This window comes from Manis javanica, chromosome 2 (assembly GCF_040802235.1).
Source record: "Manis javanica isolate MJ-LG chromosome 2, MJ_LKY, whole genome shotgun sequence".
Lineage (NCBI taxonomy): Eukaryota > Metazoa > Chordata > Mammalia > Pholidota > Manidae > Manis > Manis javanica.
The window spans coordinates 73390442-73405851 of record NC_133157.1 but is presented as its reverse complement, the minus strand read 5'-3'; the positions used below and the strand labels follow the sequence as shown (position 1 = coordinate 73405851).

At 40.9% G+C, this 15410-nt stretch overlaps 1 protein-coding gene across 12 annotated transcripts in view; it reads left to right on the top strand.

Moving 5' to 3' along the window:
• Positions 1 to 15410, top strand: part of PRUNE2 (prune homolog 2 with BCH domain) — a 233586-nt gene that overhangs the window by 188279 nt on the left and 29897 nt on the right. For 7 of the 12 annotated variants that reach the window (XM_073228680.1, XM_073228677.1, XM_073228674.1 and 4 more), the window contains exons 10-12: positions 8734 to 8787; positions 10427 to 10506; positions 12418 to 12618. In XM_073228680.1, the coding sequence (XP_073084781.1) occupies positions 8734 to 8787; positions 10427 to 10506; positions 12418 to 12618 (335 nt within the window). Of the gene's footprint in view, positions 1 to 8733; positions 8788 to 10426; positions 10507 to 12417; positions 12619 to 15410 lie in introns of those variants that run through there. The other 5 variants (XM_073228676.1, XM_073228682.1, XM_073228679.1 and 2 more) reach the window with 2 other exon arrangements.

The following is a 15410-nucleotide window of genomic DNA, read 5'->3' as shown; positions in this document are numbered from 1 at the left end:
AGGGGAAAACCATGTAAAGACACAGGGACAGGATGGCCCTCTGCAAGCCCAGGAGAGAGGCCTCAGAAGAAACCAACCCTGCTGACCCCTTGACCTTGGACTTCAAGCCTCCAGAACTGTGAGAGAATGAGTTTCTGTCGTCTAAGCCTGCCGGCCTGTGGTACTTTGTTTTATCAGTGCCAGCAGACTAACGTGTCACCCAAGGTGGGGAGGCCCCAGCTGGTGGCAGAGTGGGAGCCGAGGGCGGTGAAAATGTGCAGTCCAGCCAGATCCCCGGTACCGGAGAAGTGCGCAGTGGCGAGATGCCGCAGGGCCTGGAGGAACTCACACAAGGCTGGGACACAGGGTGGAATCAAACCCCCTCCTCAAGTCCAGGCTGGGAGGAGGGGTGCAGGAACAGTCCAGCCTCTCCCGGCTCCCAGCGTCCCTTGCTTACTCACCCAGCCCCTTCTTTTGATCCAAGGTGTTGGAGTAAGAGGAAAGGAAGAGCCCTTTCCTGTCCTCATTCCCTGAGGCACAACTTCAGGCAGCCCCTCTAGGAGAGTGAAGGAGGTCAGATTGTAAGATGAGGAGTCAGCAGGTTTTAAAGGGAATTGGATTTTGAAAACCAAAAGTGACTTGTTAACAGGACTTGAGGAAAGGAGATTAAATCTAGCACATCTGGGATAGTGATGATTAGAGGAAATTTAACCTACTTCATGTTTCTGTCACCATCAAGTTCATTCTTTGAAACTAACTAGTTGTTATTTTAACATAAAACATCTGTTTACATATAGCTTGGTATATTTCTGAGTATTCCGATGCAGTATGTATTTTTCTTGTAATTGGAATACCTGGCCAAAAGCTGTAAGATTTTGATAAATATGGCCTAAAACTGTATCTGAATTTATACTCAATTCTCACACAGAAACATTGGGTGTGGCCACTTGCACAAAATATGAAAGCTTCACAATTTTAAAAACATATATATCCAACTTTGAAAAATTAAATTTTCTTCAAGTTTTTCTCACCTAGAGCAGGTGTCAGCAAACTGTAACCTCCAGGTCAGACCCAGTCTGCCAGCTATTTGGGGACTTACTGGAACCCAGCCATGCCCCTTCATTTACATATTGTTTTGGCTGCTTTTATGCTGCGACATTGTTCAGCAGCAGCCACCGAAACTGTACGGCCTGCAAAGCCTAACATAGTTAGTATCTGGCTCTTCACAGAACAACTTCGCTGACCCCAGCTGCAGAGAAGTCAGAGCCAAATCCTGTACCACACCCTGTGGTCAGCAGATATAATTGCTTGGGCAGCAGTTAAAAGTATCTGTGCAGGTTCCTGATCATATTTCTGGTGCCATATTCCCCCAACTCTTGAACTTCTTGGGGGAAAGAAGTAAAACGAAAGCAGTGAGCCATTGCATGGCACTGTGGGGAGAGAAGCACTGGGCAGGGAGTGAGCAGGGAGGCATCCATGGGCTGGGCTGCTGGAAGGATAGATTCCAGGTGGTGCTGAGCTGGTGAGGCGGGGAGGGCAGGGCTGTAGGAGCCTGTGCTGAGGCTCTGTTTGCTTGGCCATCTACAGGAGCTGCTGCCCTTGGTGCTGAAGACCGTCTTCATCGCAGAAGACTCAACAGTTGTCCACTTTCCGTCTCTCTCCTTTCATAAGAATTTCATCCTTGCTTAGCCACCTGCACCCCAACTTCCTCCAATATCTGTTCAGAGAGGAGCTTTTATTGTTGAGGAAGAGGACCAGGAAACACTAAGCTAGTGAACTTTACCTGATTATGTTTAGAGCAGTTACTTCCTTGTAAGAGCACTTTTGCAAGAGTCAGCTAACTCTTCTAAATTAGGTTTTGAAGAAATTTCATGAGAGTGATCATGTTTCAGTATGTGGCAGGACATAGGAGGAGCAGCTTACCTGAAGAGCAGGGCATCCTCACATCTCTAAATAACAGTGTTTACTCAACCTTACTGTTCATCTCCACCACCCGTGGACCCAGTGCTAAGCACCACATGCGCAGTGTTGGGAGCATCTGCCCTCAAGGAGCTCTGTGTGCATGTGTGGAGGTGAGGATAGGAGTGGGGAGGAATGTGGGGGTGGGGAGCAGATACGGTATGAATAAGTGATCACAAAAGCATGAAAAATGTATCCATTTGAGGTGAGCACAGGGTGCTGTTGAACTTGACCCAATGGGGTGGGTCAGGTTGAGATGTCTCAGTGATTGAGATGTCTAAGCTGAGTTGTAGAGGACAAGCAAGATTACCAGGGCCAAGTAGGGAGTGGGCGGGCAATAGGAGAGGAAGCTGTAGTTTGGCATGGTGGGCCAGACTGTGAAGGCCTGTGAGCCATGCTCTGGAGCCAGGACCCTTTCCTTGAGGCAGTGGGGATCAGTGAAAGGATTTGAACAAGAAGTTTAGGTTGAAAAGGATGTAATGTAGCAATTTGGAAGGAATGGGGAGTATAATCAGAGAAAGAAGGAAAGGTCTAGAGGTTTCTGCAAGGAAAAATTGAACTGGAACTAAGGCATTAACAGTGAGAATAGAGGGGAGAGGATGAAGAAAAATACAGGACTGAATGGTCACCTGGATTGGGAAGAAATGGTAGAGAAAGGAGGGAAAGTAAGAAACAATGGTAGTTGGGAGGTTTCGGTACTCAGATGGTAAGGAGAGACAGTCACTGGAACGGGGAATGTATTAACTAACTATTGCTGGGCAATAATTGATCTCAAAATTTAGCTGCTTCAGATGACATTTATTCACTCACAGTTTCTGTGTGTCAGGAATTCAGGAGCAAATTAGCTAGGCAGTTCTGACTCAGCGTCCCTTTCAAAGTTGCTGTTAAGACATAGCTGGTCCTGCAGTCATCCAAAGGCTTGATGGGGTCTGGAGGATCTTCTTCCAAGGTGACTCACTCCCATGGCTGTTGGCAGGAAGCCTCGGATCCCTCCTGGTGTTTTACAGGAAGCCTCAGTTCCTCACCATGTAGATCTTGCCATGGGGCTGCTTGAGTGTCCTTAGGACATGGCAGCAGGCCTCTCTCCCAGACTGAGTGATGCAAGAGAGAGCAAAGAGCACAAGTCCCTAGGTTCAGTCCAAACTCAGGGGGAGGGGAATTAGGCTCCAGCTTTTGAAAGGCATGTCAAAGAATTTGTGAACATTTGTAAAACCCACCACAGCGAATGTAGGATTAGCAGATCTGTGTAGAAGATGCTGAATTCAGTTTTGTACATGTTGAAGTTGAGACGCCTATGAGTCATCCAAGTTGTGAACTGTAAATTTACTTCATTAGCAAGTACATGTGCCTCCCCAATGTGAGGTTGTGCCATTTAACTTAATCTTCTCAACAACAAACAGATTATTGGCATGCGTTAATGTTGTAGAAAACATAAAATGAGAATGGTGTAGACCCCGTGGGCAAGTGGTAGAATTCTCCATGTATCCCCATTCACAGCCAGGGATCTTAGTATTATCTGAAAAGCAAATCGTTTAAATGATAATTAAGTTTTTCTCCTATTTCTGCTCAGTGGTCTTCAAACTTTAGCATTCATAAGATTTTCTGTAAAGAATTTTAAACACAACACCACATATCCTATAATTCAGGGAGCAGTTCAATAACTTATCCAAAGGTCATTTGGACCCTACAAATTGTTTTTGCTTCCAGAAGATTTTTAGAATCTGACTCTGGGTAAGGAGACTGCATTGGGTCCCTTACTGCTGAGAACCTCAGGTCAGTTGGCTGTGGTTTGTAGGTTTTGCAAAATCCCTGGAGAAGGTGGTGTCCAGGAGAGGGTCCGGGTGAGTGCTCCGCTTGTCTTCCTATGGTTTGCTGGCATCTGCTTTCCTTGTTCTCACCCTTTCTCAATGGTCTCAGCTGCTGGCTTCTAGGGTCCACAGTGCTTATCTGTTCAGGGTCAGTGAGGCCCAGCTGGGCAGCTAATCGTTTCCAAGAGCCTCATTTCATGGGCTCAGGTTCAGCTTCCTGTTGTGGGTCCTGGACACCCATCCTTGGCTTGATTACATCGAGTGTGAAACCCACTGCCAGCTCTGTCTTGCCTCCTGGTTGAGTAATTTGATAAGTGCCCCTGAGATTCACAGAGTGACATGTACCCTTACCTTAAATTGTGCAGCTACTTTATCAGACATGAATCCTGAAATGGCAATCCTCCAGCATCAGGCTTTCAAAAGCTAATTTATGTATTTAACAAAGGAAAGCAAGGTTTTGTTTTCTTGTTATTGCCATTTCCAGAGAAAGCAACTTTATCTGTCCAGTATATCTTATTTGACTAGAAGTAAGACATGAGAATTTTAGGAACTCTGACATAAAGGAACTTTTTCCTTATATAATCATTTTCCTAAGATATCTCAGCATAACCATCTGGTATTTTTCTGAAAAACAATGAACATCTTAACCTGCAACCTTACTACAATGGACCTGTATTTTTTAGTGGCCAATCTTAAAAGAATGATTATTCCCAAAAGGAAGTGCTGCCTGCTGTTGGTGCACATGCCTGTCCGGAGACATTATCATCAAGAATGCTCTGTATGTGCCAAGATTTGGCTCACTGCTCATTTCCTATGAAAAAGAACCTGATCTCAGGCAAGTCTGATCCTACAACCACAATTAATTAAATCTCTCCAGGTTTGAGAAATGCTGGAAGGATGATGTAAATGTAGACTGGGCTTACCTTTGCACCTGGTGTAAAGGTAAGAGGGTGCATTTAACTATCCAATAGTTTTGTGTTTGTTGTCGTCCCTCTGTGGTGTCAGGACTGCCATGCTCCTGCACGCTGGCTTCTTGATTAAGAAGCCTACATATCAGAAACATAAAATCTACTAACACACACACAGAGCCGTTCCCAAACTGGAATATTCCATTTATGTCACAGTTCCCCCTCTTGCTGGTATTTGTTATCATCAGAGGGGTACACAGATTTAGCATGAACAGCATTGAATCACATAAGAACATGGTTCTTTTTCCAACTTCCTGGGTTGAGTTGAACCCTTAGCTAATTCAGTCCATTTTATTTTCTAAGATCTGAATTCAAGGCTATTGATTTTCCTCTTAGAATTTCTTTAGCTGCTTTCACAGGTTTTGTTATGTAGAGCTTTATTGTTCAGTTACTAACACGTGTTTTTCAGTTTCCAAACCGTCTTTTTAGGATTGATTTCTAGATGTGTGGCTCTGAAGTCAGAGAATGTGGTTCAGTTGATGCTGACTTTTGTTATTTTACAAGACCTGCTTTCTAGTCAGTTTTTGTGAGTTTGAAAAAACTGTGTATTTTTATTGGGTATAAACCTGTCCATTAGATCAAGCTGTGTTACTACATTCTTCAGATCTATATCTCTATGCATTTTTTTCAGATTTATTTATAAATTCTTGAGAAGTATATTCAAATTTTCCCCCATGAAATTAATTCCTCCTTACAATTTATATTCAATTTTTGTTTTATTTATTTTGGGGCTACGTTGTTAAAAGCATACTGGCTTTGGATTAGTACATCTTCTGAAGAATGATTTCTTTTATCATGAAATAATAGCTTTCTAAAGGCTTAATAATGCTTTTCTGCCTAAAGTTTGTTTGACATTAATATTGTGACCCGTGCTTTCCTGTGGTTAATATTTTTCTGATGTTTCTTTTTGTATTACTTTATTGTCAACACTTCTGCATTATTATTTTTAGATGTTCCTTTTTTAAGCAGTATGACTACTCAGGGTAACTGACACCCGCTACTGAGACAAACAGCTCCAAATCTCAGTGCTTTAACACAATGAAAGTTTAAAAATTATTCTTTTACCTTTATAGTCTCTGTCATATTATTTCTTTTTTTTTTTTAGGACTTTTATAGCTAATTCTCCTGTTGAGTGTATCTGCTGGCATGGCAATCCCTTGTAGTTTTTCTTCCCTTACATGTTTGTAGTTTTAAGGTTTTGAATTTTGTTTTTTGGATGTGAGCTTGTCTTTCAGAGGGTTTTTTCTTCCTCCTAAATGGATTACCAGTGAATCCTAGATTGTAAAAGTAACCCTACCACGTGGTTTCACTTTTGATTCTTCTGGGAATTTAGGCCTCTAGGCCTTCAGTGATCCTTGGTGAATTTGAATTTGAATCTCTTAACTTGGGTTTCCTACATCATTCAGGTAATATAAAGTGAAATATGCTGGGCATATGAGTAGACTCTCTGATTCATTGGTAGCTTTTATTTTCTACTTAAGATTCCAGGCAGACTTTCCAAGTGCTTTAGGCCAGAAGGTAGAGTTTGTTCTCATCTCCTTTTCCCTAAGATCCAAAGCCTTACTTAGAAGTTCCAGTCTAGGCCTTTCTTTGTAGCACCTGGGGGTTACTTCTGTGGGGCTTTAAAGCCTATGTCAAGTCTAAAGCACAATGGGTTTACCTTTTCATCAATTTCCTAGAATAACTCTTAATTTCTGTCATGGGGATTTTCCTTGGTTTCTTTCAAGTCTGGAAATGTAGTAATTACTTTTTTGGGTACCCTGCCCTATACAGCATTTCTTTGTATTTATAATGGTACATGGCATCACACTTTGCCAGACACTTACTAATATCTTTTTTTGTTGTTGTTTTCGGCAAAGAGAGTACATCTGAGAGTTAGAATCCAGGGGTTTCTACCTTGAATTTAATAGCATTGCTTAATTTTTATTTTATTTAATCGATGTGTCTATTTATTTTAGGTATTTAACCTTTAAAATGAGGAACTTTTGTCCTCACTTAAAAAAAAATGTTCTTTCATGCTTTAGCACCTCAGACAAGAAGATGTGCATCCTCAACATGCGCCTGAGTTGAGAATGTGGGAAATGGGTCAGATATTCCCTTCAAAGCAATCAATAAAGGCTAGCTCTCCTAGTTCAGAATGGGCTAGATTACGATGTGGTAACAAAGAAACCCCACATGTCAGGAGCAAACACAACAAAAATCCTTCCTTGTTCACGTGTCCAAAGAGTTTTAGCAGGGGCCTCTGCTCCTCACAGCCCCCAAGGTGGGAATAGCACGTGGCACCCCGCACTTGCTCCTAATTCTTCTGCCGGAAATGACACCTGCCACTTCCAGTCTTAACTTAATTTGTCAAAGCCCGTGACCACCCTCACGTCAAAGGAGGACAGGGAAGTACAATTTACCCCGTGCCCAGAAGGCCGAGAGCCAGAAATAGTTGAAGAGCAGTAATGATTATAAAAACCATCCCGCAAACAGATAGTTCTGGATCCGTCCTCTAGATGGAGACATGGAGCTGAACATGTGTTTGGGAGGTCAGCCATAGTAGAGTTAGGTTTGTATTTACAACTTCTTCAGCTTCTTTGGTAGCTCCATTCTGCATACAGGGAACCCCAAATTAAGTAGGAGCTGTGGATGAATAAGAAAAAATGTTTATCCTCACGCTGGACTGGTTTGTTACCTAACAGATCTCAAGAGGCTTCGATTACTGACTGTAAAATTCCATTCTGCCCCATCGCTAACTGTTCTGTTTGGCCACTTTGTTTCTACAAATATTGATGAACCTAACAGGTGAATGTGGTTGAAGTATTTACAATGAGCACAACTTGGGTTTCTTCCAGATTTGCCTCTGGTCTATTCTGGTTCTGCTTTCCTTCTCTGTCCCTGAGGTTTCCTGAAATGTCCCCATAGCTCTCTATAATTACCATGGGTTTCTGATAGTCCCTCTTCTCTGCTCATGCCCTGATCAGAGCTTTCACCTCCTGCCTTCCCCCATGCATGCCACCACTGGCTTTCTAGCACCTTCTTACAGGGTCTCTGCTCTGTCTTGCAAAGGAATATTGAGAGACGAAAGCTCTATTCACTAATGTCACTGAGCACAGGGGTACTTCTAGGCTCTATGGAGATTTTTGTGGTACTGAAATTTTCTCTTACCTAGGCTAATATCCTAATTGTAGTAACTTTAATTGTGTTTTGTCCAGCCATGACACATACTTCAGTTAAACCACTGATCCTGATACTATGTTTAAAATGAGGGAATGTCATACCTTAAACCCAGTCAATGCTTTGTAATTTACAAAGTACTTTCATAAGTATTATGTTTATTCTCACAGTCAAGTGATGTTAGGTATTTACTATCTCCATTTAAAATCACAGAAGATGGTCAACTAATTTTCTCAAGGTTAATCAGCTTGTTAGTACTAACAGTAGAACTATAACATCATATGTAGAACTCTTTCAATATTCTATTAAGTTGCCCATAACTTATAAACATTAACAAAAACTACAAAAATTTAAGTCTGCCTCTGTTTTAAAGACCTTTGTATTTACTTGGGAATGAAGGCTAGCACCCTTAGGTGCTCTGTGAAGCAGGTAGGGATATGATATCTTTCCTTCCTTTTTTGATGACATGATGTCTGCCTTGAGGATGAAAAAATAATGCACATGTGCATTTAGTGTATGTCAAGCTCAATGATTCAATCCAACACATATTTGTTGGGTATTTACTTCTGCCAGGTACTGGAGACATAGTAGTGCAAAAGACAGCCACGGTTCGTGTTCTCGTGAAGCTTCAAGGCTAAAGGAGAAGGCAGTTATAACAGGTGGCAAAAAGAACTACAGTAGTATGATAACATCTTTTTTCTTTCAGTGTTGTTTTCAGGCATTGCACATTCTGTCCCTTTTACTGGTGAATAAACTGAGGCACAGAAGGATTAAATAACTTACCACATGACACACAGTAAGAAACAGAGCTAAGATTTGAATCCAGCTGTTTTTAACAGCAGTGTTTTGTTACTTTCTAGGTACTGCACAGTTGACTTCAAGGAGAACACACTCAGATTACTTAAGATGCCAAGGTATCATTGTAAGGAATCTTAAACACTGCAGCAGCATGGGACACCAGACATCTGTCTCCCTGGGCCCCATGACATTCAAAGTTGGGGTCTAGCTCAGGCCCTCTCTTTGCTCACCCTTCCCACCTCCATTGCTGGACAGTTTGGTTCCGTGCCACCTGGCATGGTGTGTGTCTGTGTGGCATGAGTCATCTTGTTACTACCAACACACTATTGCCTTTGATGCCCATGTCAATCTCTCACCCATTGGTCTGCTAGGATGCAGGGTTCCATTTAGAGAACATACAGGAGAGAAGCCACAGCAAGGGGATAAAGAAAGAAACTGCGTGAGGCTGTGGTTTCAGAGGGTCTATGGCACTGGCAGGCAAGGACCCAGGCCCTACTGCTCTCATCGTCATTTTCACCCGTGTGTTCCCGTCTACCACAAGAGCAAGGCTGGCCTCTTATGTTCCTCTATATCCTCAGTCCCTAGTGGACACTCAGTACATATTTGAAGCAAGAACAATTATCACTGTAACATCCAATTTTGTTTTCATTCATAGTATTTTGTTGCCAATCAGGAGTTTAACTTAGAACCTGGAGAAATTGATCATCCAGATATTTGGCGGCCCCAGATTTAAGTGGGGAGAAGTCTCAGTAAGACAGGAAGAGAGGGTTCCAGTTAAGAACTTTAATGCAAAGGTTTATCATATTTAAATTTAGGTTAGTGCCTACATCACAAGGAGTTACCCTAGATGAGTGGAATTATATAGAAGTCACCATGAAGAAAAAAAATTTACTGTGATAAATAGGGATTTGCTGAACAAGGGACAGGAGATAAAAATAAGTCAAGGAGAATTCAGTATGGGCAATGGGCAGCTCCCTATAAACGCATGTAGATTTGTCACAGTCTCTCCAGTATTTTCCTATTCTCCTCTACTTGTCTTACCAAATGGGCTCCCAGGAATGGTCCTAGGCTCAATGCCAAATAGAGACTTCAAAGAGATGGTAACTCATGACCAGAACCATCTTCAGGGACATATAATTCACAATGAATCTTTAAATAATCAAAGAAGGAATGGAAATAATAAGAACTGGTACCTCCTCAGGAGTATGAGGCACTTCATAGTCGTTGCTTAATCTTTCAGCAACTCATTGAGGTAGGGGGTGTATCTCTACTTTACAAATAAAGCAGATGAGATCAGCAGAGATGCTTTCCTCTGTCCACAGCAGTTTCAGTAACATGCTCAGATTTACAGAAGAGGAAAGATATACAAAGTTAGGCCTGGATTAACTCCAACGCATATATATACTGCCTCTCTTGTTGAAAAAAATATATATATTAAATGCTCCCTTAAGGATATTTTATTAGTTGTTTGCTTTTCCCGTTTCTGAATTTTTTTACTCAGTGTGTGTTTACTTATGTGAGCTGGTAGAAGTGGCTTGCTCTGTGTACAGAGTAAAACTGGAGTCCATGGTTCTCATTTATAGTCACTGCAGGAGGTCTTTATTCTAATTTGGGGTCACTTGCTATGGATTCAGTACACAGACTTGGTTTATTCCAAGGGAGTTGAAAATGTTACCCTGGAATCTCTAGATTTCCTTTTCAATGGAAATTAAATCCCACACGATTTTTCACACCCTCTGCTGTGTTTTCTTTCAGACCACCCTCAGAGGATGTAGGAATGGACATCCCCTTTGAGGAGGGCATGCTGAGTCCCAGTGCTGCAGACATGAGGCCGGGTGAGAGGAGCATTTGTTCATTTCCTTCAGCGGTATTCTGTATCCAAACATTTTCATTATGCAGTGAGAGAATTATTTCCTATGCATCCAACTTGTGATTTCCGTGATAAAAGTGAAGAGAGAAAAAAAATATATATGTGTGAGGAAGGTGTTAGGCTCCATTTGGTTAATTTCAGAGTTGACTTGAATATTGATGCTCACCAGTGTGGGCTACCTTTATCTCCTGAACCACAGCTGTATCTACCAACATTGTGAGTTCCTGTGATAATTGGCTACATATATCACAATACCAAATTCTAACTATCATCTAAGGTCACTAAATTTGTACTTAAGCGAGAGAATGTTTAAAATTAGAAATGTGATTTCCACAATGCTCAGTATCCTGGTTTATTAAAAAACAAAAACAAAAAAATCCTGCCCTCTAAGGTTTACAACCCAAGGCATATGCAAAAAGAAATCTTACAGTTTCAGTTGCAACCTAGTCTGTAGTCTGTACTAGAGTCACTGCTTTGCACTGTACCAAGATCATACAGAAATCTTAAATCCTGACGTTATCAGCCAATTCTACAATGAAATAAGAAGGGAGTCGATTTTTTTTCTTTCTAAGTATTTAATGTGCATTCTTCTAAATACCAGTCATGTGTGACATAATTATTTTTAAATGTTTTATGACCAAAAAGCATGACAGCCGCTCTATGACTACTCCACTCCTCAAGGTCACAATGCACTTCTGAATATCAAAGGCACTAAGGGTCTGGTTATAGCAGTTAGCCACATGTGGCTATTTAAATTAATTAAAATTGAAAATAAATTAGAAAAGTTCAGTTCTTCAGTTAGATTGGCTCCAGTGCTTGAGCCATATATAGAACATTTCTGTCATCATAAATACATTATCTCAGCACTGCTCTGAGAATTTGTATGAGATAAAAACCTAAGGTTTTTCAAACTCACTGGACAATAGAAATTTTTTTTCAAGTAATACATAAAAACATTCACTGGGACACAATTGGAATGATGTTCTATTCAGAAAAAAAAAGATCTCAATGACAGAGAAACAGTGCCAGCTTCCTTAGGACAAGCCCAAAGTTAGAATTACACAATTGAGGGTAGCCAGACGGCCTTAACAATATTTTGTGGTAAAGGAATCCTGAAATTTCTGTTTTTAGGCCATCTCTCTGCAATTGTTGAGTTGGGCTCAACTTGGTAACAAATGACTCTTCCAGCTCTGTTGCTGTTAAGGGAAGGGCACAAGAGCAGCAAGATGCATATTACAATAAAAGGGTGGGGGCTACTTCCCCGCCCCCTAACATAAGGCCGTCGTTTATGCTGTGGGAACCAAGTCAAGCAATGGTGGCAGAAGTGGTACTGACTGCTTGGTGAAGGGATGGGATCTGGGAGGGTACCTCCATTTTCTTTATACAAAAGACTGCCAGCCAAAGGAAGTCCATTGTAGATCACACACAGAGTTGTCAGGGACTGAAGAGAAGTGTTTTGCGGGTGTCTGGATGTAAGAGGTAAAGTCTTATCCTCCATTTCATAGGAGTGAAGTCTATGTGAACCATTGTAAGATATATATATATATACACACACACTTAACTGTTTTTTTATACACCATAAAAATTCCATTCATTTAAGTTCTCCAACTTGAGCAGGGCAGTTCTAAAAACTAGTGTTCCGCCCATTTAGCGATGGCTCCTACTTCCTATTTCTACACGGCCAGGGCTGGTATGGCAGGAGTGAGCCAGCCCTGAGGCCTGCTGCTGAAGACGGGGGTCCAAATCCCAGGGAAGGATTTTGCCAGGTGGACCTTTGATGAAAGGGCCTTAGGAGTGTTTTTCACTGGGGCCCACACCCGCTGTTGTTAGCCACACATGTGGTCTAATACTTGCTGCTGTTCTTTTTCTTTGTTAGAACCTCCTAATTCTCTGGATCTTAATGGCAGTCATCCTCGGAGAATCAAGCTCACAGCTCCAAATATCAATCTTTCTCTGGACCAAAGTGAAGGATCTGTTCTCTCTGACGATAACCTGGACAGTCCAGATGAAATTGATATCAATGTGGATGAACTGGATACCCCTGATGAAGCAGATTCTTTTGAATACACTGGGCATGGTAAGTGGCCAAAGTTAGGTGAAAAGTGAAAGAGTCTCTAAATGGCATTAGGAACAAACCTCCCTTGTTGTTGCTGGTGGCTTCTTTCTATAATTTCTAGAAGCTTCTGTTTGTATCTCAGGTCATAGGTGGCCTTGATTGACCGTTTAGAGCTTGACAGAATCGGTATGGTTCATAGAGGTCACGCATAGCCATTGCTCCTTTGTTAAACCCCTACTGTATGCCAGACTTTATGCTGGGGCTGTGGGAAAATTGTTACATGGTACAAGAAAATTGGAGCTGGGTTTTCAGAGAAAGAGAACTTTATCTGAAGATAAAATTTGAAGGGGAGCAATTAGAGTTTCCCAATTTCTTTGTGCAAGCTCCCACTTTGCAGAATGTTCTTTCCCAAAGGTCCTTACATGGCGGGTGCCTTCCCTTTATTCAGATCTTAATCAGGTGTCACCTGATTAATCAAAGGCACTCCCCACCCCACCCAGTCACTTTCTGTCCCAGCATTCATTTTATTTTCTATATGTCACTAAATGGAAATCATATCATTCAACTGTTTGTTTACTGTCATATCCACTCCATGAAAGTAGGAACCTTATTATATTTGCTGCTCTATCTCCTTTAAGTAGGAAGGAAGGAGGCATGGGGCTGGGTGTGGTAGGGAAAGAATAAAAAGGAAGAAAATTTAAAGTTGATGAATCAAACACTCCTGATATAAATAAATACCAGTCTCATTTTAAGTCTTTCTCTTGTCTAGTGAAATTGTGTTTGATAAGAAATACATACAGATACTAATCATTTGCTTTTTAAAATGACATCATACAGTTTCCATTTTACAGGGTATAATTCCCTAAGTTTATAATACTTGGAATCGAAAATGAGAGGATCCTGACTATAGCTATTGCTTTTACACATTGTGAAAATTATTCTAGTCCAAAAGAAAAACCACAGTTAAATGGTGTCCTGAATTTTAGAGCCATGTTAATTCTGACAGTGTCATTCATAGGAGACATAAGTAGGAAATTAGGAAGTTCATCACATTAGTTAATTCATTCAACCAGTGATCACTGAGCTACTGAGGCAGCAATGATGACCAGCAAGATTGCGACTCTGCCTTCCCAGAGGATAAGGCTTCATTTCCTCAAGTTAAAAAAAGAAGTAGCTGAATTACTTGTCCTACAGTTATTACGTTTAAATAGAGATTTTATGTTGCACTTTCATCATGTTCTTGAATGTCTTCTTCTTGAATTTCTATAGTTATCTGGGTATTTGGCCCTGCAAGTTGAAATACATAAACAGGAGAAGAAAGAAGGCCTTGAATTCATAGTCATTTTTACCATCTCAGAGGCTCTTCGCCAGCTACTCCATGCATCTCAGCTGCCCCAGCCCTTTTCCTGCTAATAAATTCTCACATGTAAGAATTATGCCTTGACTAAAAAATCCCTTTTAAGCTCCCCCTGTACTTCCCTGTTGCCCTGGAGGGCTATGTCACACCACATCTGAACCTTTATTTTTATAAATAGTAAAACTGTCAAGCAAAGTGGTAGTGGCTAAGTAAACTGGTAATTAAAGCTGCCACTGGCTGACATAGTTCTTTTTAGTTAGTCCACACAGCTAGGTTGAAAGAACCGGTTTAACAGCCACAAACCTACTTTTAGGTCTTAAATTCAAAGGACAGAATTTTAACGTAAGTGGAATTTATAGTCCATCCTGATTTGCAGATGAACAATGTATTTTCAGACACTTTTAAACAAACAAATAAAACTATTAAACATTGAAAACCCCAAGTCCATCTGAGGAGCTACATTTTATAAACAAGCAGACATAGATAACTGTATAAGAGGGTCAGAGTATATTTTAATCCCAAAGAAAGACTAAATGCTTGAAAGTTGCATGTTCTGGGGGTTTCTGTGTGAGCATGTTGAACTAGACATTAGGCATATATATATTCTGAATGACCTTGGAGTTTTTAAGGCACAGTGTTTCAAATGTGTCTGGTCGGTAGTTTATTTTGTTTAGTAAACACTTTCATAGTGTTTCTGTGTGCCGGGATCTGTGCTAACTGCTTGATAAATATTAACTGTTTTAATCCTCATGTCAACTCTATGAATAGGTATTATGTTTCCCCCATTTTATGGTGTGAACACTGAGGCACAGAGCGGTTAAATAGTTTAGCTAAGGTCCTATATCTAATAGATGTCAGAGCCAGCATTCAAACCCACAGTTGTCCTGACTCCCCGGCTGTGCTGCGTTTCCATAAATATACTGCCAATGAACCGAAGAGGGTCTTTACTAGATTAGGCTAACATACCTGAAGCAAAGAAGCCTGAAAGGCCCCCTCAGATTCACATGCCCTTTTATACAGTCATCTTCATGACTCCAGGGCTCTTATTTTACCAAATGCTAGAAGGATTTTCATGCCATTTGCCCATTTTACTCGGTAGCAAATGACAAAACATTCCTGCCAGGTATGTGCCCACAGTGTGACTTTTGTTTATAGAAAATTTTTGAACCTCGCTATCAAAAGATGTTAGTCTTCACTTTCAGGCCATTTTTTAAAATAATTGTGTGCAAATAGTTGGAAAATATCATTCAACATACCGATATAATTAAGACTTAGTTTCCTTTGATATTTACAAGTCAGGATGTCAGAAATCTGTAGATAGTGAAGGATTTAGGAAGCCAGTCTTTCATATTAAGGGAGACCTCAGCTTTTTTTTTTTAATGCTCTTTTATACTAATACTAGAAACTTAAAAATATCCAAAGGTAAAAAAAAAAAAAAAAGATCACCTATTTCTGT